Below are 21,217 nucleotides of genomic sequence, written 5' to 3'. Positions count from 1 at the left end.
GTCCTCCTCGTGTGTGCACCGTGACAGTAATATTGTTGCCTTGTTAAAGTAAAATAAATTTTATATATATACACACACATATATATATACAGTGCCCTCCATAGGTATTGGAACAGTAAAGACAAAATTGCTCTGTTGGCTGTGGAGTCAAGACATTTGCAAATATGATTAAAAGATGAATATGAGACAAAACTACAGAATGTCACATTTTATTATTAGCAACTTCAACACATACATGTTTTACCAAATAAAAAGAACAGCACTTTTAGAGTTCATCCCACTCATTGATGTGAGCATAAGTATTGGGACAGTTGAATATAAGGCAGATATAAAAGATTAAAAGCTATTATTTAGTTGCAGATCCCTTGCGCACAATCACAGCAGTGAGTCTTTGACCCATAGACATCACCAGACTCTTGGTCTCATCCTTTCCCCAGCCTTTAATGCAGCCAATTCCAATTGTTGCTTGTTTTGGGGAGTTTCTGCCTTTACTCTCCTCATCAGCTGGTGAAATTCATGTTCAATCGGATTTAAATATGGAGATTGACTTGGGCAATCTAAGACTTTCAAATTCTTTGCCCTTATAAATTCCTTGACTGAACTGGCAGGGTGTTTTGGGTCATTGTCCTGATGCAATATGAAGCACTTCCTAATGAATCTGGTGGCATTTTATTGAATATTGGTAGGCAAGATGGTTTTGTACCCTTCCAAATTCATTCTGCTGCTGTCATCATACATTAAGTCATCAGTAAAGTTGAGAGGGTCTGTTCCAGAGGCAGCCATGCATGCCCATGCCATGACACCACCTCCACCATGCTTTACAGATGAGGCTGTATGCTTGGGATCATTTGCAGTTCCCTTTTTTTCTCCACATTTTTGCTTTCCCATCACTTAAATAAAGGTTCATCTTTGTCTCATCGGCCCATAAACACAGTTCCAACTCTTTTGGCTCACCTTTGGGCTTTTTTGCAAACTCTAATCTTGCCTTTCTATTTTTGGTGCTGGTCAGAGGTTTGCATCTTGCTGTGTAGCATCTGTAATTCTGTGTCAAAGCCTCCTGAGGACAGTAGATTGTCAGAGCATCACCCCAGCTTTCTGGAAGTTTTTGGTGATTGTACAAACACACCTTTTATGGTTCATTTTCACAGCTTTTATGATTTGTCTGTCATCAACTACTGTTGTTTTCTCAGCCTATCAGGTAGTTGTTGGTTGCTGGTGGTTTCCAAACTCTTGATTTCTCCATGCCCTTTGTTTTTGCTATAGCTCTAATTGACTTCCTCTTTTCTTTTAGCATCCAAATTGCTTGCTTTTCTCTCAAAGTCCGCTCCCTCATCTTCATCCTGGTTTGTGTGTGTCATCATCGAATGCAAGATTCCGAATGCAGAAGTAATGGATATAACTGATACGACACATTCCCTGCTTTTAATATCTGAAGAATTAATGCAACAGGACACAACTGATCACTTAGAAAGACCTGTGAGGCAACTGTTCCAATACTTATGCTCACATCAGATAGAGGGATGAAACTCTAAAAGTGCTGAACTTCTTAGCTGGTAAAACATGTATGTACTACCGGCCTCCAGGGCGGCACCCGTTCCAGGACCCAAGACATGGCAGACCAGGGAGCTTGGTCCGCCATGAGGTAACGGTTTGGGTCCAGTCTTCTGTCACAACCAGCCAGGAACGAGGAAGCGAGGAGCGTCTTCAAAAGGCTCAGATTTTATTGAACAAACTCAGGGATCACTGGAGATACAGATAAACACTAAATGACGATCAGAATGGACACAGAGGCAGGGAAACACAGGGCTTAAGAAGGGGAGACTAAACTAGACAATTAACAACACAAGGCTGGGGACTAATAAACTAATGATGACATGAAACCAGGACAGGAATGGGAAGACCAAATATGGGCACGAGAGGGAGGGAAACTGGATATGGGAAACACAGGTCTGACAATAATAAATTGATACATTTAAATTTTTAATTAAAACAATAATATACAAATATGAAAAAATTATAAATACATTTTAAAATAATAAATAGTATAATATAAAAAAATATATATACACAACAGAAGTATATTAAATTAATTAAACTATAAATTAAAACTATAATTAATAAAATATATATATATTATAAAAATAGACAGAGAAACAATTAATGCATTAAACTATACATTACAATTATAGCAAATGAATAAATCATATAAATGAAAAACTTCAAATAATGAATAAAACACAAATATAACAAATACATTAAATTATAAATTAATATGCTCCATCGGGACAAGACCACGAGAATCAGATAAGCCCTTTACACAATCTGACATGGCTGCGGTTGGAACTGAACTGCGGGTTTCGTCTGGCCAGAGGAGAACTGCCCCCCCAACTGAGCCTGGTTTCTCCCAAGGTTTTTTTCTCCATTCTGTTACAGAGGGAGTTTTGGTTCCTTGCCACTGTCGCCTCTGGCTTGCTCAGTTGGGGACAATTAATTTCTAGCGATTATCGTCGATTTGATTGCACAGATACTATTTAAATTACACTGAGCTAGACAATGACATCTCTGAATTCAATAATGAAATGCCTTTAACTGAAATTGAGTGTTTAATCTTATTATTATACATTACTGACACTCTATCCTCCAATTTGATACTGTTAAGTGCTTTGACACAATCTGTATTGTTAAAAGCGCTATATATAAATAAAGGTGACTTGACTATCTATCTATCTATACAAATAAAATATAGTACCTATGCTTAAATCATGTCTTAAAAATTATTTGTTTATTCATTTATTTAAGAGTGTGTCAAATGGATTGTTCACCTTTATTTTTATAATTTTTTTTATGTCAGAGTATGTGTGGCTAATTCAACGTTGCACCATTTTAGTGAAATTTCATTTGTCATTTGTTATAAGAAACATATGATACATTAATATGGCTTAATAAGATAAACATGGTTTCTACCAACCAGAATGTGTTTTGTGCAGTAAAATTTTACCAGAGGTATTTAGGAACTAATAATAAAATTCAATTAATACACTTTAACATGTAAAGGCGATTTTTGGTTGCTTTTGTACAATGTTTTAAAAATGTAAACAATTATGTTGTTTCCATTTGACTTCTAATAAAAAAAAAAAAAAATGGGTTCTGAAGCAAAACCAGCTGAGAAGCACTTCCTGTTTAAAGCATGCATGATTACCTCATCTTGAGACTTCATTAGTGTTTGGAATCTCTTTTGATCCTTCTCACCCTCTATCATACTTCTTCTGATCTACAGACATAGACAGACAAAAGTCAGACAGACAGACAGGTGTGTCACTGATGTATCATTGCTGTAAATACAGTATGTTACTGGATCTTCAAAAGCAGACACAGAGTGTTGCTTTCAGCTAAAAGAAGAGACTGCTTTAATTTACTACTGTAATCTAATATCCCCTTAGTCATTCTCAAGTGAGAAAATGAGTAATTTGGGTTGTGAAGTGAGAAAATTATATTTTTATAGCCAACATATTGTTATGAAATCACACAGGACTGAGAATCAACTTTGCTATTTGTTGATGCTTCGATAATCACTTTGTTATGACTTGAACATCTGTACAACAGAGCACAAGTTAAGTTACAAAATAAAATCACACCAGCCTGTATTCATTTTATTACAAGAAATCTTGAATCTGAGCGCTGATTTCGTATTTTTGAACTTAATGGGATATAAGATTATTTTGAAAAAGGGTTTTTGTCCATTAAATGAAAGTCAGTTGGGTCCAGCGTTGTTTTGGACCCCATTTACTTTCATTGTATTGACAAATAAAAAAAATTGTGCGTGTTTGGCATAAGAAAGAACATCATAAAAGTTTGCTCTCACCTTCACCTTCACTTCATCCTCTAGTTCTGCATCCAAGAAGTCCAATGTCACAGGTTCTTGAGATTTGAGATCCTGCAGGCAAACAAAAACAACTTTCAAAGTAATTCCATAAATCAATACTGGACAGCATATTTGTGTGCACAAATATTTACCAATGAGTCACTTTTTCCTTGAAGAAGTGCCCAATGAGGAACTGTTTCTCAGCACATCTACTTTGTTCCACAAAAAGTGTTCACTAATCCCATGGATCACTGACTAAACATTTACTAATTGTCATGCACGTGTTTTGAATAAATGCTCTCTTTGCCGTTTCATCTGTGAACTAAACAGAACGATTGTGTTTGGATTGCACAAATGATATTTATTACAAAGGACAGATGACCTCTTCACACGTGGGTGGCCAGATTTATTTAATCATAACCTGTAGTGAAGGTTCTTCAGCCCTGCTTAACTAATCATACACAAGGTTACGGGCAGCTACTTTTAACAACAGAGAGAAAGAAACATACAGCGATGGCATGAGCGTGAGTCGTACCTTTGGCTGAAGGTTGGGATGAAGTAGCACATAGCCGTTGGGGTCGATGGCGAAGTAATATCCATTTGGTCCAAGCTTTATGGAACAAAAGACAAGGGTGATTATAATTATTATTGGCTAATCTTTTTGCATGTCAAATGTTTATAAACACTCCCACCAGGCTGGCACAAAGAGTTCATCATAAGTTTAAGCTTGAATGATTCATTTTTGCTGCTTAGTATGCACTGACAGTACCCAAAACAAACAAAGAAATAAAGAAAAGAAAGAAAGAAAGAAAGAAAATTAATATTAATATTATAATATTATATGCTATTATTTTTTGATGCTTACATTCACTTGTAACATTTATAACAATTGATTTTAGTATTAGTTAGTATTTTCGTAGGCCTATTAGTATTTTATATTATTATTAGTTATTATTTTAGTATTTTTATTTTAGTGTTTTTTATTTTAGTTTTATTGAAATAATTAAATAAAACATTTATTTCGTAAATTTAACAATGTGATAATTATTGGCTTATAAGTATCAACCAAAATGTAAATATCAGTGCAACCTTTAGACATACAAAGGACTCTAAAAAAAGTTAAATAATAAAACTTTATTATATAAAATGTGTATCGAACTCATTCAAACTAATCAAATCTATAAAAATTAGTGCTATCAAGCGATTAATCGCGATGAATCGCATCCAAAATAACAGTTTTTGTTTACATAATATATTTGTGTGTTCTGTGTATATTTATTATGTATGTATAAATACACAGACATGCATGTATATATATGAGAAATATGTTACGTTTATATATTAAATATATTTGTGTTATAATTTATATGAATATAAATATATACATGCAAATACATGTAAATATTTTTGAAATATATGCTGTATATGTGTGTATTTATATATAAATAATAAATATACACACACATATATATTATTAAAACAAAAACTTTTATTTTGGATGCGATTAATCGCGATTAATCGTTTGACACACTAGTAAAAATATTGGACATTAACCATTTGAAAAAGGTCAAAATCAGACCCAAAAAGTTTTCCTAGCTTTCATTGAATATGTATGCTATAATATGCCTATATTTAATATTAAACTTATGGTTTAACATAAAATGACTTTAAATTTATTTGGCACTGAAAAAAAAACAATTAAAAAATAACAAGATTTACTAAACACAAGGAATGCAGCAGCACTGGTAACATGACCCAGCTGCTACAGGTCAATGCAACGCTTGTGCAAGCTCTTCAATGTTGCAAACTATCGGTCGTAAATTAAGAAGTGCAGATCGCACCCACACGCTCTCACGCCTTACAGTGTAATGTGGAGTCAGTCTCTTGATGTCATCCAGAGACACGTCTATGGCCATCACCCCCAAAATCAACTGGCTCTGGGCCTGCAATTGATAACAAGGACATTAAAACAGAAAGTGTTCCACTTCAGTTCATCTGATTCACAAGACATCAATTCACTGACTCCACCTTATTCTTGTCTTGACTCTTCCTGGTGCTGGTCATATTGAACACTGGCAGAGTGCCTGTAATCACAAGGCCCAATTCCTGCAACACAAATACAAACACAACAGCTATTCAATACTTCAGAATCAACCTAATATCAGCCAGCTATATAGAACATTAGACGTACTAGAGCGTCCACGTAAACGTTGGTCCACTGTACACTTTTTGCTTTCGTGTATTCGTTCACCATGGGTCTACCCAACACATCCAGGTACTCCTGCATGGAAAGGATGCTGGTTAGTTACTATCATGTATGATGCTGGACAGGAGTCACGTTTATGTGAACGATGCACTGTCGTTTACCTGAGTGTTGATCCTGATGGCTCCAATCGAGGGGATCTCATAATAATAGCCTGCAGGAAACATTAAAATCTTAATATGTGATAATATATTATAAGTCTTCCAAATTTCAGTGTTTTACCGTTGTTACTGCAAGCCATCCATTGAATTGGTGTCTTATCATAGTTATGCTGGCCCACAGAAAAGGTGAAGATTCGAACCTGACAGAAGAGAGAAACAAAAGACATTGACAGGATTATGTTGTAAAACCAGGTGTATGTACAGTGCCAGTCAAAAGTTTGGGATCAGTAAGATCTTTAATGTTTTTTAAAGAAGTTTCTTATGTTCACCAAGGCTGCATTTGTTTGATCAAAACTACAGAAAATAATTGTAATTTTGTGAAATATTGTTGCAATTTAAAATAACAATACTTTCAAATATAATTTATTCCTGTGAAGCAAAGCTGAATTTTTAGCATCATTACTCCAGTCTTCAGTGTAACATGATCCTTTAGAAATCATTCTAATATGCTGATTTATTATCAGTGTTGGAAACAGTTGTGCTGCTTAATATTTTTTGGGACCTGCGATACTTTTTTTCAGGATTCTTTGACAAATAAAAAGTTAAAAAGAACAGTGTTTATTCAAAATAGAAATTTTGTGTTACAATATACACTACTATTCAAAAATTAAGTAAAGGGGTCAGTAAATTTTTTCATTCTTTAAAAAAAAATAATAATACTTTTATTCCGCAAGGATGTGTTAAAAGGATAAAAAGTGATAGTAAAGACTTACATTGTTACAAAAGATTTCTATTTTGAATAAATTTGGTTCTTTTAAACTTTTTATTCATCAAAGAACAAAGTATCACAGGTTCCAAATATATATATATAAAGCAGCACAACAGATTCAACACTGATAATAAATCAGAATATTACAATCATTTCTGAAGGATCATGTGACACTGAAAACTGGAGTAATGGCTGATGAAAATTCAGTGCTGCGTCCCAGAAAAAAATTATATTTTATGTGTGTCCATGTGGCTCCTCACGTTCTTTTCACTGTTGTACTCATCAAAGATCTCTGAAGCTCTGTCCTCCCCTCCATCAGTGAATAGCATGATGATCTTGTTACAGTTTGCTCTTGAAACATTCATCTATAAAAGTAACAAATCATTTTAAAAGTGTAAAGATATATATATATAACTGTAATATATATATATATATATAACTTGAAGATGTACTGTGATGCCATAGCTTTATTATTCCCTGCTGCTAGTTTTGTTGAGTAGCCTATAACTAGCGGCGGCCACTAGATGGTGCAACAAACTAAAAAAGTTACCTTTACACAGATTAGATCTCAATATAGAATGAATAGGCTACACATTATATCACTTTTTTAAAAAAAAAAGTCTATCACAAAAGAGGATTTTTGTGACAACAAAAAGCTGTTGCGTAGGTAAAGAGTGATATTATTGTCTCATAATGTTTTTGGGTCAGCTACATTACATATTCTTACTGAGGAGAGCTGGTCAAAAGCCTCCTTGAAGCCGATTTTATAGTCAGTGGTGCCATTTGCTGTGATCTTCTGGACTGCCTCCTTCAGAATCTTCTTGTTACGGACATTTGCTTGGACCAGGTTTTCAAAGCAGGCGACTGACTTGGCCGAATTGTTGAACTGAAACCATTTAAAAGCATTGTAGTTAGTTATCTGTAAAAATCTGTTTAAGACTGTGAGGTGCAGCTCGCATATATGCAAAGATTCTTATGACATCTTTTAGATTCAAGGCTTTGTTCGGGTTCTCTATATAAGTCCCATGGTTCAGTGCCAGCAATACACTTAGAGCACTGCTGGCTAATTTCATTAACGCCAAGCTAACTTCACACAGCTGGAGTCAGGCCATAAAATACAAGCGTGAAGCTATTAAAGAAATGGAGGAAGAAAGTTCATTGAAAATATACAAAACAACTCGCTCACTTAAAAGCAGAATACAGAGTTTGTGATTTTTATCCCTGTCAGTAGTCTCACAAAGAAAATTAAATAAACGACGCATTTCATAAATGAATTGCACAGTGTCTAGAGCAGAGGATGATGGGAAACATCAATAATTCTTTGGCCTGCCGCCAACTGAAACCGCAAAAAAACGAACTATGAAGTTATGGATGCTTGGAGGCTCCATGCCTCTGTTTCCCTCCGATTTTCTATTCCTACTCAGCAGGAATCCGGATTTTTTTGAGGAGCGTCGGAGGAGTTCATTATTTAAACATACTCTCAGCAACACACACATCTCCTGTAGACTCACAGAGACGATGTTGACGTAATCATCATCGGAGAGAGTCTCCAGCATCTCGCTGACAGAAGTGCGAATGAGCTTCAGTGTCAGACCCGACACACTTCCACTCCTACAGAGAATCACAACACAGTTTCAACATTTGTTTCTATATAATCACAACAGTTTGCTACAAAAGATTAGGTTTATTCATTAGGATTAGGTTTATTCATTATTTTCACTCATTTTATTTCATTTGGCAGAAAAAAATCTTAATCCAAAAAAAAAATAAAAAAATCCAACTGAAAACAACTAAAACAAAACAAAACAATAAAATATAGAGAGAGACAACTTATGGGCAGCCCAAAGAAGTCCAATAAATAAATAAATAAAAAATCCAGAAGATAGACATCTAACTGAAAATAACTTAATAATAGATATTTATTATATTATATTATATTACATTATATTATGGACAGCCTGAAGAGGTGAAGGGAAAAAGAAGCTGGAAAAAATGATACGAAATGACTATGTCTCTGATTGATTTATAAGTTATTGTCAATGTTGCTCTTTTGGATTGACTGATTGATTGATTGATTCTTTCATTAATTGATTGATTCACTGATTCATTCACTCTGAAAACAACTTACTAATTTAAAATAAAATAGATATTTCAATAAAATAAAATATTATGGACATTCCAAAGAGCTGAAGGGGAAAAAAGCTGAAAAAAAACAAACAAAAACAAAATAACTAGAATGAATGAATGAATGAATTAATTAATTAATTAATCAATCCAAAAGAGAGACAGCGAGACAACAATCAAGCTAGAGAAAAAAGTAAAATATTACAAATCAATCAATCAATCCAAAAGAGAGACACATTACAGCAATGAAGAGCCCAAAGAGCATAATAAATAAATAAATAAATAAAAGCTGAGGGGAAACAGAACTAAAATCTCTCACTAAGTTGATCGCTGGCAGATAACAAAAAGTCAAAACAACACATCCAGAGAAGACTAAACACCATTTAGGCTTTTAATGTCTCCAGAACTGACATGCCGCATTAGGTTTTTACGGGTTAATAATCACTCTGTGATTCCAATGGGAGGTGTGTGGGCTTTAGTGTTTAGTCATAAAGCTAAACTACATTGATTGGCTAAAGCTGATCTACACTAATGGGCTCAACGCCCAGACAGCACAACACCATCATCATTACGGCTGAGCAATAACAGAAACAACTCTTCAAGGCCATATTTTCCAACACAACATGGCTAATTTCACTTGTAACCAAAAGACAAAGTATGATAAAACATACTACATAATGACACATTAATGTGGTTTTTGATGGATGTTGTATATTTCTGGGTCATATCCGTAACTGACTTTTCAGTTACATCTACATTAGAAATGTATTCACATGCCAAGCATGACTGTAATGTGCTTCTTCATTTTGAATGCAAATTTTTAATGATGAATATGTGTGGAATAACAGTTTAAGGCACATTATGGGAACAAAAAGATTGTTCATATTGATATTCATAAACTGCTTAATTTAACACAACTCTGTTATTCAAAGATCAAAAAAAGCAAAAATTGATTTTTCATGTTTATTACTCTCACCTCTCATTGGCGCAATTGGCACGCTGTGTCAGTCTTTAATCAGCATCTCTCTCTCTCTCACGCTGATAAATGACTCTAATGCAGAACTAACATGAGCTCTTTAAGTAGAGAGCGTGGGATGTGTCACACGCAATGAAAAATTACATTCTGCTGATCAACCAGTTGCTCAAAGTACAAAATTGAAACAGGATCAGTTGTGAGAAAGACTGCTTGAGCAGCTTGCTGGGTTTGTGTCAAAGAGTGTATGAACTGTAACAGTAAATCATAGAGACTTCACTCACGCGTCCACCAGGATCAACATGTCTTTAGGTGAAGCTGCCCCTTGAATATACCTTCAAACACACACAAGAAAAAAAACATCAGGCATAACAACTGAGAAAGAAATTGAAGAAAAACAACACTTGCTATCTCTCTCATAAGCAGACACTTATAAATTAAAGCAGCACAGGTCAGCTCACCAGGGCCTTCGGCGTACATCATACAGGTCAATCTTGTTTGGTGTGCTCCTCGTGTCAACCCAAGGGGAAGCTAGAGCAGATGGGAGAGTGGGATAATGGGTTTATTACGATTATTATCTTCCCAACCTTCTACAATCACTTCTAATGAAGGAGATAAAAAAATTTTAAGTAACAGTCAGTGTAAATAGATATAAGTGTTATGGGCCTATGATGCACAAACAAAATAAGACTGAATAAATGAATGAATAAATAATAATAAAAAAATATATAACAATAAATTATACTTAATATTTAGTTATAAATGTAGGTTTGATATTTAATATCAATTTAATACAATGTAATTCAAATCAATTTAATATTATTTTGATGCTAATGAAAAAATGAAACAAACAAAATATCATGACTTGCATTACATTTATAATTTCAATTATACTACTCAAAACTGAAATATTATGTAAATTAATAGTCATCTAGCACTCATGAATTCCCTTTCACTCTGTGTTGTCTGTTTTGTGCACTAGTTTTTGCTTTTCACTTTTTATTTCCTGCCTCGTTTTTTGTGTTCACCATGTCTACAGTCCTTGCTCCAAATCAGCTATGAACTGCATTTGAGACAGGAACTATGTCCCGCAATGGCTTTCTGTAGTCTTTGTGTTTTTATGAATGTCTGTAAATATTGAAACTGCTTGATAACATGGAGTTCCTATTCATTCTAGTGCTTTACCTGGGAAGTATCGAGCCAGGCCAGTTGCGCTGCCAAACACCTGCCAGAGGAGGGACGGGTCATCTCTCTTGTTCTTCTTAAAGACTTCATCCAGAGCCGCAGTCCAGTTTAGCTCATTCAGGATTATAGTGGCTGTTACAAACACATAAATATACAGGATCCCCACAGGTCTTATGGGATTTAACTCAAGCTGACATGTTTTCTGAGAGCTCTGTTCTAACAAACACTCAAATGAACCCCAAATCAGGGATAAATCAATAAACTGGCTCTCAAAACTTCAGATCCCATCATGTTATGCTAAGTGAACAACTGCGGTAGAGGAAACAACAAAATGAACTATTAGCTAATGCAGTTCTAATGGAATTATAGGAAAAACGGGCCCTTTTTCCAGAGAATGTCATAAATGGACACAATAAGTGAGAGTGATGCTAACATTTTAAAAAGAGCCCTGGCAAAGATATGACATCTTTTCCCATGATGCCACATGACTCATTCCCCCAAAAAGTCATTGATATCTCTTTAGTTTAAGTGTTATGATACTAAATTATAATTAGAATCATTACCGCCTTTGTTTGATCCCATGAAACGTTTATTACTACCCTTCCAATGCCACCCACTTCCTCTTTCTATCAAGACTCCTACCACTCTAGGTGTGCAATCAATACAGGCCTTCTCCATCACTCAAAAGCAGACCAGACCCTATCGATCATCTTTAAGAGGGTCCATCAGCAGCCCAAAGCTACATCTCATCTGATATACTCATTGCCTATAGTAAACAATATGTATGGAAAAAGGATTTAAAAAAGTTATTGGAAAGAATATGCGCAAGTGAGTTAATCATAAACAGTTTGTAGCCTAACAGCCAGCGTGTTTTAACTATACACAAGCCATTTAAATCAGTTTTTGTCCTAGAAAGTCCCACCCATGTTGAAATCTCATTGGTCCAAAATCCTATCCCTCAAAATTGCACATAAATTCAAGGCTTAAACTGTGTAGTGTTGCCTGCATTTTCAATTTCAGTGTGGAGAGACAAATTAAAGAAATTGCTAGAAATTGCCATGTCATGCCCTTTTAGGACACTTACAGTGAGTAGAGGAACAGCACTTTTTACTCACACACTTTTTACTCGAGGGGACTCAAAAGCAAGCCTTTTTTTTATCTGACTCAGATTTCTAGTCGCCCCGCCAATACTTTCAGTGGCCCATTTAAAAAAAAAATAATAATTTAAATACATTTATATTTACATGTTATAATTGCTTACATTTTGAATTTTACTGTTCTAATTTTAATTTAACTCCGCATGCATTAATATTATTAATTGTATTACAAGCATTATTATTATTTAAATATTATTTTTAATGACTTGTTTTACAACATTGCACAATTTACAAGATTTCCTTTATTATAGAAATAAAGCAATGATACCTAGAAATGACATGTATTATAATTATACAGACAACTGCAAACTGTCACGGTGCACACACAAGGGAGGAACAAGGAACACACAGACGAGGATGTAACGCAAAATAACAGTCTTTACTGAAGACATCAATGCAGGGCAAGACAAGGCAAGGCAGACACAGACAGGAACACCGGGGAGTAACGAGTAGACCAGACGAAATCAAACTGAACAGACAGGACTATAAATACACAGGATAATCATAGATAATGAGACAAACACAGCTGTACAAGGATTAACTAATGATCACACTAGACGAGGACAGGAAACAAACCAAATATGGACACAAGAGGCGGGAACACATGACACACACGACAGATGACTGACATAACTCCCCCCTCCCGAAAGGCTCGTCCCGAGCCTTAACAGTTCCACCGGGGAGGGGGGGAGGGTGCTCTGGAGGCCCCTCAGGACAAGCACGGACAGGAACACAGGACGGGGGCTTACAGAGCGGAACAGACCGATGGACGCCATGGCGGTGCAGGGAGCTCTGGAGGCCAAGGCGGAGCAAGGAACAATTCCCACTCCAGCCGAAACCCTTCTACCCCCCCCCCCCCAAAAAATTTCCATGGGGCAGCTCAGGGGTATCAGGAGCCCTCCAGGGCTAAACACACAGGACAGGACATGACAGGACAGTCCACACAGGACTAAACACACAGGAACAGGACTGGACAGGGCAGCCCACAGCAACAGGAAGTCCTCCTGGGCTAGCTCGGAAGCTGAGGCTTCTCCTGGGCATGACAAGGAGTCAGGGGCTCTCACAGGGTCCTTTAGCATCCGCCTCCACTTCCGCGACAAGGGGGCAGGCGGCTGGAAATGGCTTCCGCGGCCACTACAAGAGCCACCTGCCCCAGACAAGTCTCCGTGAACAAGACCGACTGACATGATTAAAACTGTTCTTGAGGGCACGACAAGACTTTAAAAAATGGCACTCCTGGCCATGACATGTGGAACTGGATCCAGGGCAGCGGTCGGCGGGCTTGAGTCAGCGGCGGGCCGGCAAGCTTGAAACAGCAGCGGGCCGGCGGCCTGGGTGAGCCGCGGACGGTGGCGTGATCTCCCGCGAACGGCGTGCTGGGGTGAGCCGCGGATGGAGGTGTGACTTGAGGGAGCCGCCGACGGTGGGTTGGCTTTCCCCACGGACGGCGGCGGCGATCTCCCGCGAACGGCGGGCTGGAGTGAGCGGCTGGGTTGGGATAGTCGCAGGCAGCGGCAGATATCTCCCGCGATTGGCGGGCTGGAGGGCTCGCGGCCAGCGATCTTGCCGAACTCCCACGCCGACATGTCGTGGGCTAGGGCAGAAGCACGAGTGGCGACTTCCATGCCACGGGACAAACTGACAGGAACAACACAAAAGACTATTGAAACGAAAAAACAAAACGGTGTGAAGGGGCGACGCTTAATGTTGGTTCTGGTCTTCTGTCACGGTGCACACACAAGGGAGGAGAAAGGACCACGCAGACGAGGATGTAACGTAAAATAACAGTCTTTACTGAAGACATCAAGGCAGGGCAAGGCAGGGCAGGGCAAGACAAGGCAAGGCAGACACAGACAGGAACATCGGGGAGTAACGAGTAGACCAGACGAAATCAAACTGAACAGACAGGACTATAAATAAACAGGATAATCATAGATAAAGAGACAAACACAGCTGTACAAGGATTAACTAATGATCACACTAGACAAGGACAGGAAACAAACCAAATATGGACACAAGAGGCAGGAACACATGACACACACGACAGATGACACAAACTAGCCATAAATTCATAAACATTTTTGTTGGAAATTGCTGGAATTGACTTGTTTGCTATTTCTGTGACACAATCTCTATGTTAATAAATTAAAATAATTCATAAACAAAAATATCAATCAATTAATCTTTATGTACATAATCATTAAATGAAATACAGTGACAAAACCTGTAACAATAATTTTGCCTAGTTAACTAGAAGAATTCAAACAAAAATCACAATAAATAAATAAATGTGCATGTACGTGATCACATGATCGACAAATAAAATACAGAGACAATACCTGTTCCACAATAATTGCACTTAGTTGACTGTAATTCACGTAAAATAAATAATAAATCAAGCCATCAACTAGGACCAAACTCTCTCACACTGAGGCAAGAAACAGCTCTGAAAACATAATAATCTTTATAGTGGCGCTGTGGCAGAGTGAGTGCTAAATTGCAGGATCGGTGGAGAACCATGAAAGCTTGTAATCATTGAGAGGATATCCCTTCTGCATGCACCCACCCACACACACATATACTTACTACACGTCATGTCTTTACATACATACAGACTCCATATGTCAAAAGTCAATACTGCAAGTAAAGGCTATTGCATATATCTATATAATTCTAGTCCATGAAGGCATAATTTACTGATCCCAAAGGAAGTGCATTAGCGAATGAGAGTATATAGCTGTTTACAATCATCCACTCTACTGTATGTGTGTGTGTGTGTGTGTGTGTTTTCAGTTGGATTAGATGTGGTTTCACACCCCTTCCTGTTGTTCATCCATCAGGCTGTCAGTCTGCAGGGTTAGACACCACACACATCCTTTTTAGCTAACACCCATACAACCAGATGTCTCTCTCTCTGTTGGTCATATCACTATTTGCTTCTGTCTGGAAAATCAGCACAAATAACAAGATTAAAGTCCAATTACAAAATAGAAACTGGAAGTGTATGACTGTACATCGGCACTTAGGGTCCAAAATGAACACTTGCCAAAGTATGAACACTTGAACAAGTACCAAATGCGTGGTAAAAACAAAAAACTTTCACTGGTTTAAATGAATCAGGGAAAACAGTCAACAGTAAAACCAATCTGAGCACTACGAGCACAGCCAGAGGGATCCATGTGACAGACACGTCATCGAGCTCACACACACTCTGTGAGCATGTCTGTGTCCATCTTGAGATTGTGATGACAGATGACACACTGCGTTGAGGCAAAACGCACAGAATCATATAAGACACAAACACACTGACAGCCTACAGCCCCCAATAACACACACACACACACACACATACACACATATGAATACACAAACACTTGAATAATCAGCCACATTATTACATAATAAACTATTATTAAATATAGAGAGTTAAAAAACACAGTTTGAATGGAAAACAGAATATTGCTCGAAAGCTTCACACAATGGCTGCTGCTGAGTTGCACTAAGCAATACTGCGGGACCAAGAAAATCAGGCGGAAAGCAAAAGGTACTAAGAGTAATTTGAAGTGAGTAAAAGTAGATAAAGAGAGACAGCGGGACAGAGAGAGATGAGTCATATGATGAATGCGGCTGCCTCATTCCTCATTCTAGAACACAAATGTCACATCAGACTCATTTGCCTGTGAACACTCACACAAACGCAAGGCCACAGTGAGCCCATCATTGAGGAGATCAGATTTCTGCCAACCCAGAGAATATGATGCACCAAGTGCTAACCGATTTGACCAACTTGTTATAAAATCACAGCCAACATATGCATGTGATGTTTAATATACAGCTATGAGGGACCAATGAGATTTTGGAGGGCGGGAGTACTGAGCAAAACATAACCCTTAAATGAAAATTTGCTAAAAAAAAATTACTCTTTGGCCATACAAGATGTAGATGAGTTTGTCTCTTTATCGAAAAAACAGATTTGGAGAAATTAAGGATTGCAGCACTTGCTCATCAGTGGATCCCCTGCAGGGAATGGGTGCCGTCAGAATGAGAGCCCAAACGGTTGATAAAAACATCACAATAATACACACTAAATGTTTTGTGAAGCAAAAAACTGTTTGTAATAAAAAAAAAAAAAAAAAAAACATTATGTCCTCTAATCATACTAATGCTTTCTCCAGTGAAAAAGTCATCTCGTCTGAATCAGGAGAGAAATATGCACAGATCAAGCAATGTATACAAGCAAAAACAGTCCAAAGCAAATATGTTGGTGGATTTTGATGTGAGAAGACAACAGGGAATGGACTTTCCTCTTCAGGAACTCAAGGTGCATCTGGAGACGCTTTGGGGAATGCCTTCAGTGTGACCGGCTCTGAATACAAATTAAATCTGTCCAAAGGATGGCGGGACGTCACGGGCGAGGTGACGTAATGGCCAGCTGGCATAAAAGCACATGCAGTGAAACCAGTGTCAGCTTTTTTTCTTTCAGGCAGCACTCTGGATCTCTGTGAGTATGTAGTGTTATCTAGATCTCCGTGAGTATATAGTGTTATCTGTCTGTTTAAACATGGGAGCAGGGCGCAACACGGGCGGTGTTTTCCTCCCTACAAACGTTTTTGCATGCAGGGGATACACGCGGCTTGTGTGTGCTTTGCTTGGGAGCAGGATATGCGGGGGCGGCTCTCGAGGGGGCTGTTTGCCCGCGCGGGAGCCTTCCTCTGCGCGTGCTTTGCTCCCGAAAGTCCCTCCTCTCCGGAGGTGGGTTCTTTCTTTGGCGTTCCCCGCAGCGCTGGCCCCGCTTCCGCTGAGGCAGAGCGGGGGCAGCGCTCATGGGGTTCGCGGCGGGATCTGATGGAGGGATCAGAGAGGAGCAAGTCTCTATCTCCATCCTCACCTGTCGGATCCCATGACCGCTCCCCGAGTTCGGAAGCCTGCCTCGCGGATACTTCCCCTCGGTCAGCGGCCTCTGCGTTTCTCTTGTCTTCCTCCGAGGAGGTTGATACAGGAGGCGCCGAGTATGTTGCACCCCCTCTTTCACCCCAATATGAGGAGCTTGTGGAGTGTCTTGTCGAACCGCAGAGAGGGTTATACGAGCGTTTTCTGCGGTTTCAGACTCGCCTCCACATCGGAGCCTGCCTTTTTTTCCCCGACCTCCACACTGAGGTGTCGAAGTCGTTGGGAAAACATTTCAGCCCGCCTCTTCGTCCCCTCTTTCGATTACTACAGTAATGTGATGGGGACGAGTGAGCGCGGTTACAGAGCGATGCCACGTGTGGAACAGACGCTTGCAAGCTATCTGTCCCCTTATGCTGCGTCGTCTCTGAAGGAAAGGGGTACGCGGCAGCAGATCGGGCTGGCTTATGTCTGCACACCATGGTGGTGTTGCGGGCATGCCAGGCTGACCTGCTCAAGGAGTTGGATGAGGGAGAGGGATTTAGTGCGGAGGACATCCGTGAACTTCGCAAAACCGCTGATTTGTCTCTCGCGGTCTTTAAATCCGACAGGGTCAACCAAAGATGCCTCTCCGCCTCCGCCAGGGCTGTTTGCCCGACGGTCTCCCTGGCGGAGGCGGAGAGGCATCTTTGGTTGACCCTGTCGGATTTAAAGACCGCGACAAGGTCTTCCTTCTGCATGCCCCACTTTGCCTTCTGGCCTTTTCGGTTCGGGAGGCAGGCAGCGGCGTTCCAGCGGTTTCTCCCTCGCCGCTCTCTAGCTCACGGGGCTGCTGGGCGAGAGTAGCCCCTGCCGCGTGCTGGCTCCTCGTATAGGCAAGCTCGGCCCCGCTGGAGCGGGTCGGGGCGGTAAGAAGGGTGCGCGGTCAAGGACCTCCCAGCCAAGCAGGCGAAGAGGTCTTCGGCCAAGAAGCCCTGATGTGAGTGGGATCAGGGCTTATGAGGGTAGCCCCGCTGGGGTAGAGTACGAGTCACTGCAGCGTACGGTGCTCGTCTTCCCCCAGTGCCCTCAGGAGATCGATCTGCTAACCCTGCCACATATGGTGTTCCAGGGCACAGCGGTCTCCAGCGAGCACATATCTCAGTCTTTTCCGCCCGGAACCGTAGCGGAGCTGAGATGCTCGCCACACCTTCGGGGGTCTCTGGAGCAGCTAGCCGAACCAGGGCACCGAACTAGCCACTCCGGTTACACCAGAGGCCAGTCTCGAGAGACTGGTTCCCTTAGTAGACTATTTTGCAGCGTGGAAACTACTGCCAAATGTGTCTCGATGGGTCCTGCGCACTATAGAGAGAGGCTACAGAATCCAGTTCGATTCTCGTCCGCCTCAATTCAACGGGGTGAATTCCACGTTAGTGGGCCCCGAGCAGGCTCTGATAATGGAACAAGAGGTAGATACTCTTTTAAGGAAGGAAGCCATCGAGGTGGGTCCTCCTTACGAAGAGAGTCCGGGTTCTACAGCCGGTACTTCATAGTTCCAAGAAGGAGGATGCGTCCCATTTTAGATCTGCATCAATTGAACCGCTCAGTCTGCAAGACTGAAGTTCAAGATGCTCAGGTAAGTACTGAGATCAAGTCCGAGGACTGGTCTGATAGACAGGTAAGTATCTCAGATCAAGTCCGAGGACTGGTTTGACACGTAGATCTAAAAGACGCATACTTCCATGTCTCCGTCCTTCCCACTCACAGGAAGTTCCTGAGGTTTGCTTTTGGGGGCAAAAGCTTACCAATATCGGGTACTTCCCTTCGGCCTAGCATTCTCACCCCACACTTTTACGAGTGTATGGGCGCCGCGTTAGCTACGGGGCGCCCGCATACTCAATTACATCGACCTTTGGTTGGTTCTCGCTCTATCAGAGCGGAGGGCGGCTCAACATTGAGGTGTTGTTCTCGCTCACTTAAAAGTGTTGGGGTTAAGACTGAACCCCAAGGAAAGTGTGCTTTCTCCATTACAGAGAACCACTTATCTGGGGGTGGTGGGGATTTGACCACGTTGCAGGCACGTATGTCTCCTGCTCGGATCGAGTCAATCCTCACAAAAGTCAGGAGGGTGAAAGAAGGCCAGTCACTCACTGTCAAGCAGTTTCAGATACTGCTGGGTCTGGTGGCAGCTGCGTCCAACGGGATACCTTTTGGCCTGCTGTACATGAGACCCCTATAGTGGTGGCTCAAGACCAAGGGGTTCTCCCCGAGGGGAAACCCGCTTCGCACGATCAAGGTCACGTGGCGGTGCCTACGTGCCTTGGACATGTGGAGACAACCTTGGTTCTTGTCCCAGGGCCTGGTGTTGGGAGCTCCTTGATGCCGCGTACGCTAGCGACGGACGCATCCCTCACCGGTTGGGGAGCGGTCATGAGTGGCCACCCTGCTCACGGTCGGTGGAGGGGTCATCATCTCGCCTGGCACTTCAACAGGCTCGAGATGCTGGCCGTGTTTCAGGCTCTGAAATACTTTCTCCCAGACCTAAGAGGTTGCCATGTGTTAGTTCGCACCGACAACACATCGGTGGTCTCTTATAGCAACCACCAAGGAGGTCTGCGGTTCGCGCCCCCTGTACAGGCTGGCGCACCAGATCCTTGTGTGGGCTATGAGGCCGAGCTCTCCTGGTTGGTCGAGCTGGCATTGCTCCCCTCAACTTTGAGGGTCACCTTTGAGCATGCCGCTCCCTTCTGAGCGTCTGAGTTCCCTCTCATGCGGAGAGTTAAGTGCTCCGCTCTCCAGAGCTCTGCCTTGGTAGAGCTAGCATTGCTCCCCTCACTATGAGGTCACCTACGAGCATGCTGCTCCCTCCCGGCTCTCCTGTTGGTCGAGCTGGCACTGTTCCCCTCAACTTAGAGGGTCACCTTGAGCATGCCGCTCCCTTCTGAGCATCTGCGTTAGTATCTCAATGGGGAGCAGACACCCTGTCGAGGCAGGGGCTGTTATCCGGGGAATTAATGCTTCACACCGAGGTGGTGAAGCAGATCTGGAGAGTGTTTGGCCAGGTTCAGGTGGACCTCTTCGCTACTCAGGCAGCGCAATGTCCCCTCTGGTACTATCTATGTCATCCAGCTCCGTGGGGCTGGCCGGGCCGAGTATGGTTCTCGGACTTGATTTTCCTCCTCGACGGCTCCCCATGGGAGGTTCCAGTCAGGAGGGATCTCCTTTCACAGGCAGGAGGCACCCTTGTGCACCCCTGCCCGGAGTTATGGAAGCTGTGGGTGTGGCCCCTGAGGGGGCACAGCGGATAGCTTCCGGTCTCTCAACCGAGGTTGTTGAGACCATTCTCCAGTCCAGAGCTCCCTCTACGAGGAAACTGTACGCCCTGAAGTGGAGACTCATCACTTCATGGTGCGGAGATCGCCAGCTCGACCCAGTTAACTGCCCAGTAGGTACAGTGCTGGAGTTCCTGCAGGCTCGACTCTCCGCAGGGTTAGCCCACTCCACCTTGAATGTCTATGTTGCGGCAATTTCTGCTTACCACACCCCTCTTGGTGGTTTGACAGTAGGCGCACAACCCCTAGTGGTGCACTGAGGCTAAGGCCTCCGGTACGGTCCCGGGTCCCGCCTTGGGACTTGGCTGTGGTGCTGAACGCTCTCTGTAGGCCTCCCTTCGAGCCTATAGAGGAGATCTCAGATCGCCATCTCACTCTGAAGACCGGGTTTCTTCTGGCGATGGCATCTCTGAAGAGAGTGGGGGACCTGCAGGCCCTTTCAGTGGCCCCTACCCATTTGGACTTTGCGCCTGGTATGGCCAAAGCCTTTCTATACCCTCGTGCAGGGTATGTCCCCAAGGTTCCTTCTGTCACACCACAGCCTGTCGTACTGCAGGCCCTTAGTCCTCCTCCCTTTCGGGAACC

General features: G+C 41.2%; 1 protein-coding gene across 1 annotated transcript in view; it reads right to left on the bottom strand.

The window, feature by feature from the left end:
* LOC306858653 (voltage-dependent calcium channel subunit alpha-2/delta-1-like) overlaps nt 1–21,217 on the bottom strand; it is a 94,366-nt gene that overhangs the window by 24,231 nt on the left and 48,918 nt on the right. Inside the window, exons 7-20 of the mRNA XM_079399277.1 lie at nt 11,278–11,409; nt 10,554–10,623; nt 10,377–10,427; nt 8,507–8,606; nt 7,723–7,881; nt 7,256–7,360; nt 6,348–6,426; nt 6,230–6,279; nt 6,054–6,143; nt 5,891–5,968; nt 5,725–5,805; nt 4,398–4,472; nt 3,863–3,934; nt 3,200–3,271 (exon numbers count right to left, since the gene is read on the bottom strand). Coding sequence (XP_079255403.1) covers nt 3,200–3,271; nt 3,863–3,934; nt 4,398–4,472; nt 5,725–5,805; nt 5,891–5,968; nt 6,054–6,143; nt 6,230–6,279; nt 6,348–6,426; nt 7,256–7,360; nt 7,723–7,881; nt 8,507–8,606; nt 10,377–10,427; nt 10,554–10,623; nt 11,278–11,409 — 1,214 coding nt within the window. The remainder of the gene's footprint in view (nt 1–3,199; nt 3,272–3,862; nt 3,935–4,397; nt 4,473–5,724; nt 5,806–5,890; nt 5,969–6,053; nt 6,144–6,229; nt 6,280–6,347; nt 6,427–7,255; nt 7,361–7,722; nt 7,882–8,506; nt 8,607–10,376; nt 10,428–10,553; nt 10,624–11,277; nt 11,410–21,217) is intronic.

Source organism: Barbus barbus, assembly GCF_936440315.1.
Source record: "Barbus barbus genome assembly, chromosome: 39".
Lineage (NCBI taxonomy): Eukaryota > Metazoa > Chordata > Actinopteri > Cypriniformes > Cyprinidae > Barbus > Barbus barbus.
The sequence above is the reverse complement of the archived record's forward strand: the minus strand, read 5'-3'. Positions and strand labels throughout refer to the sequence as shown.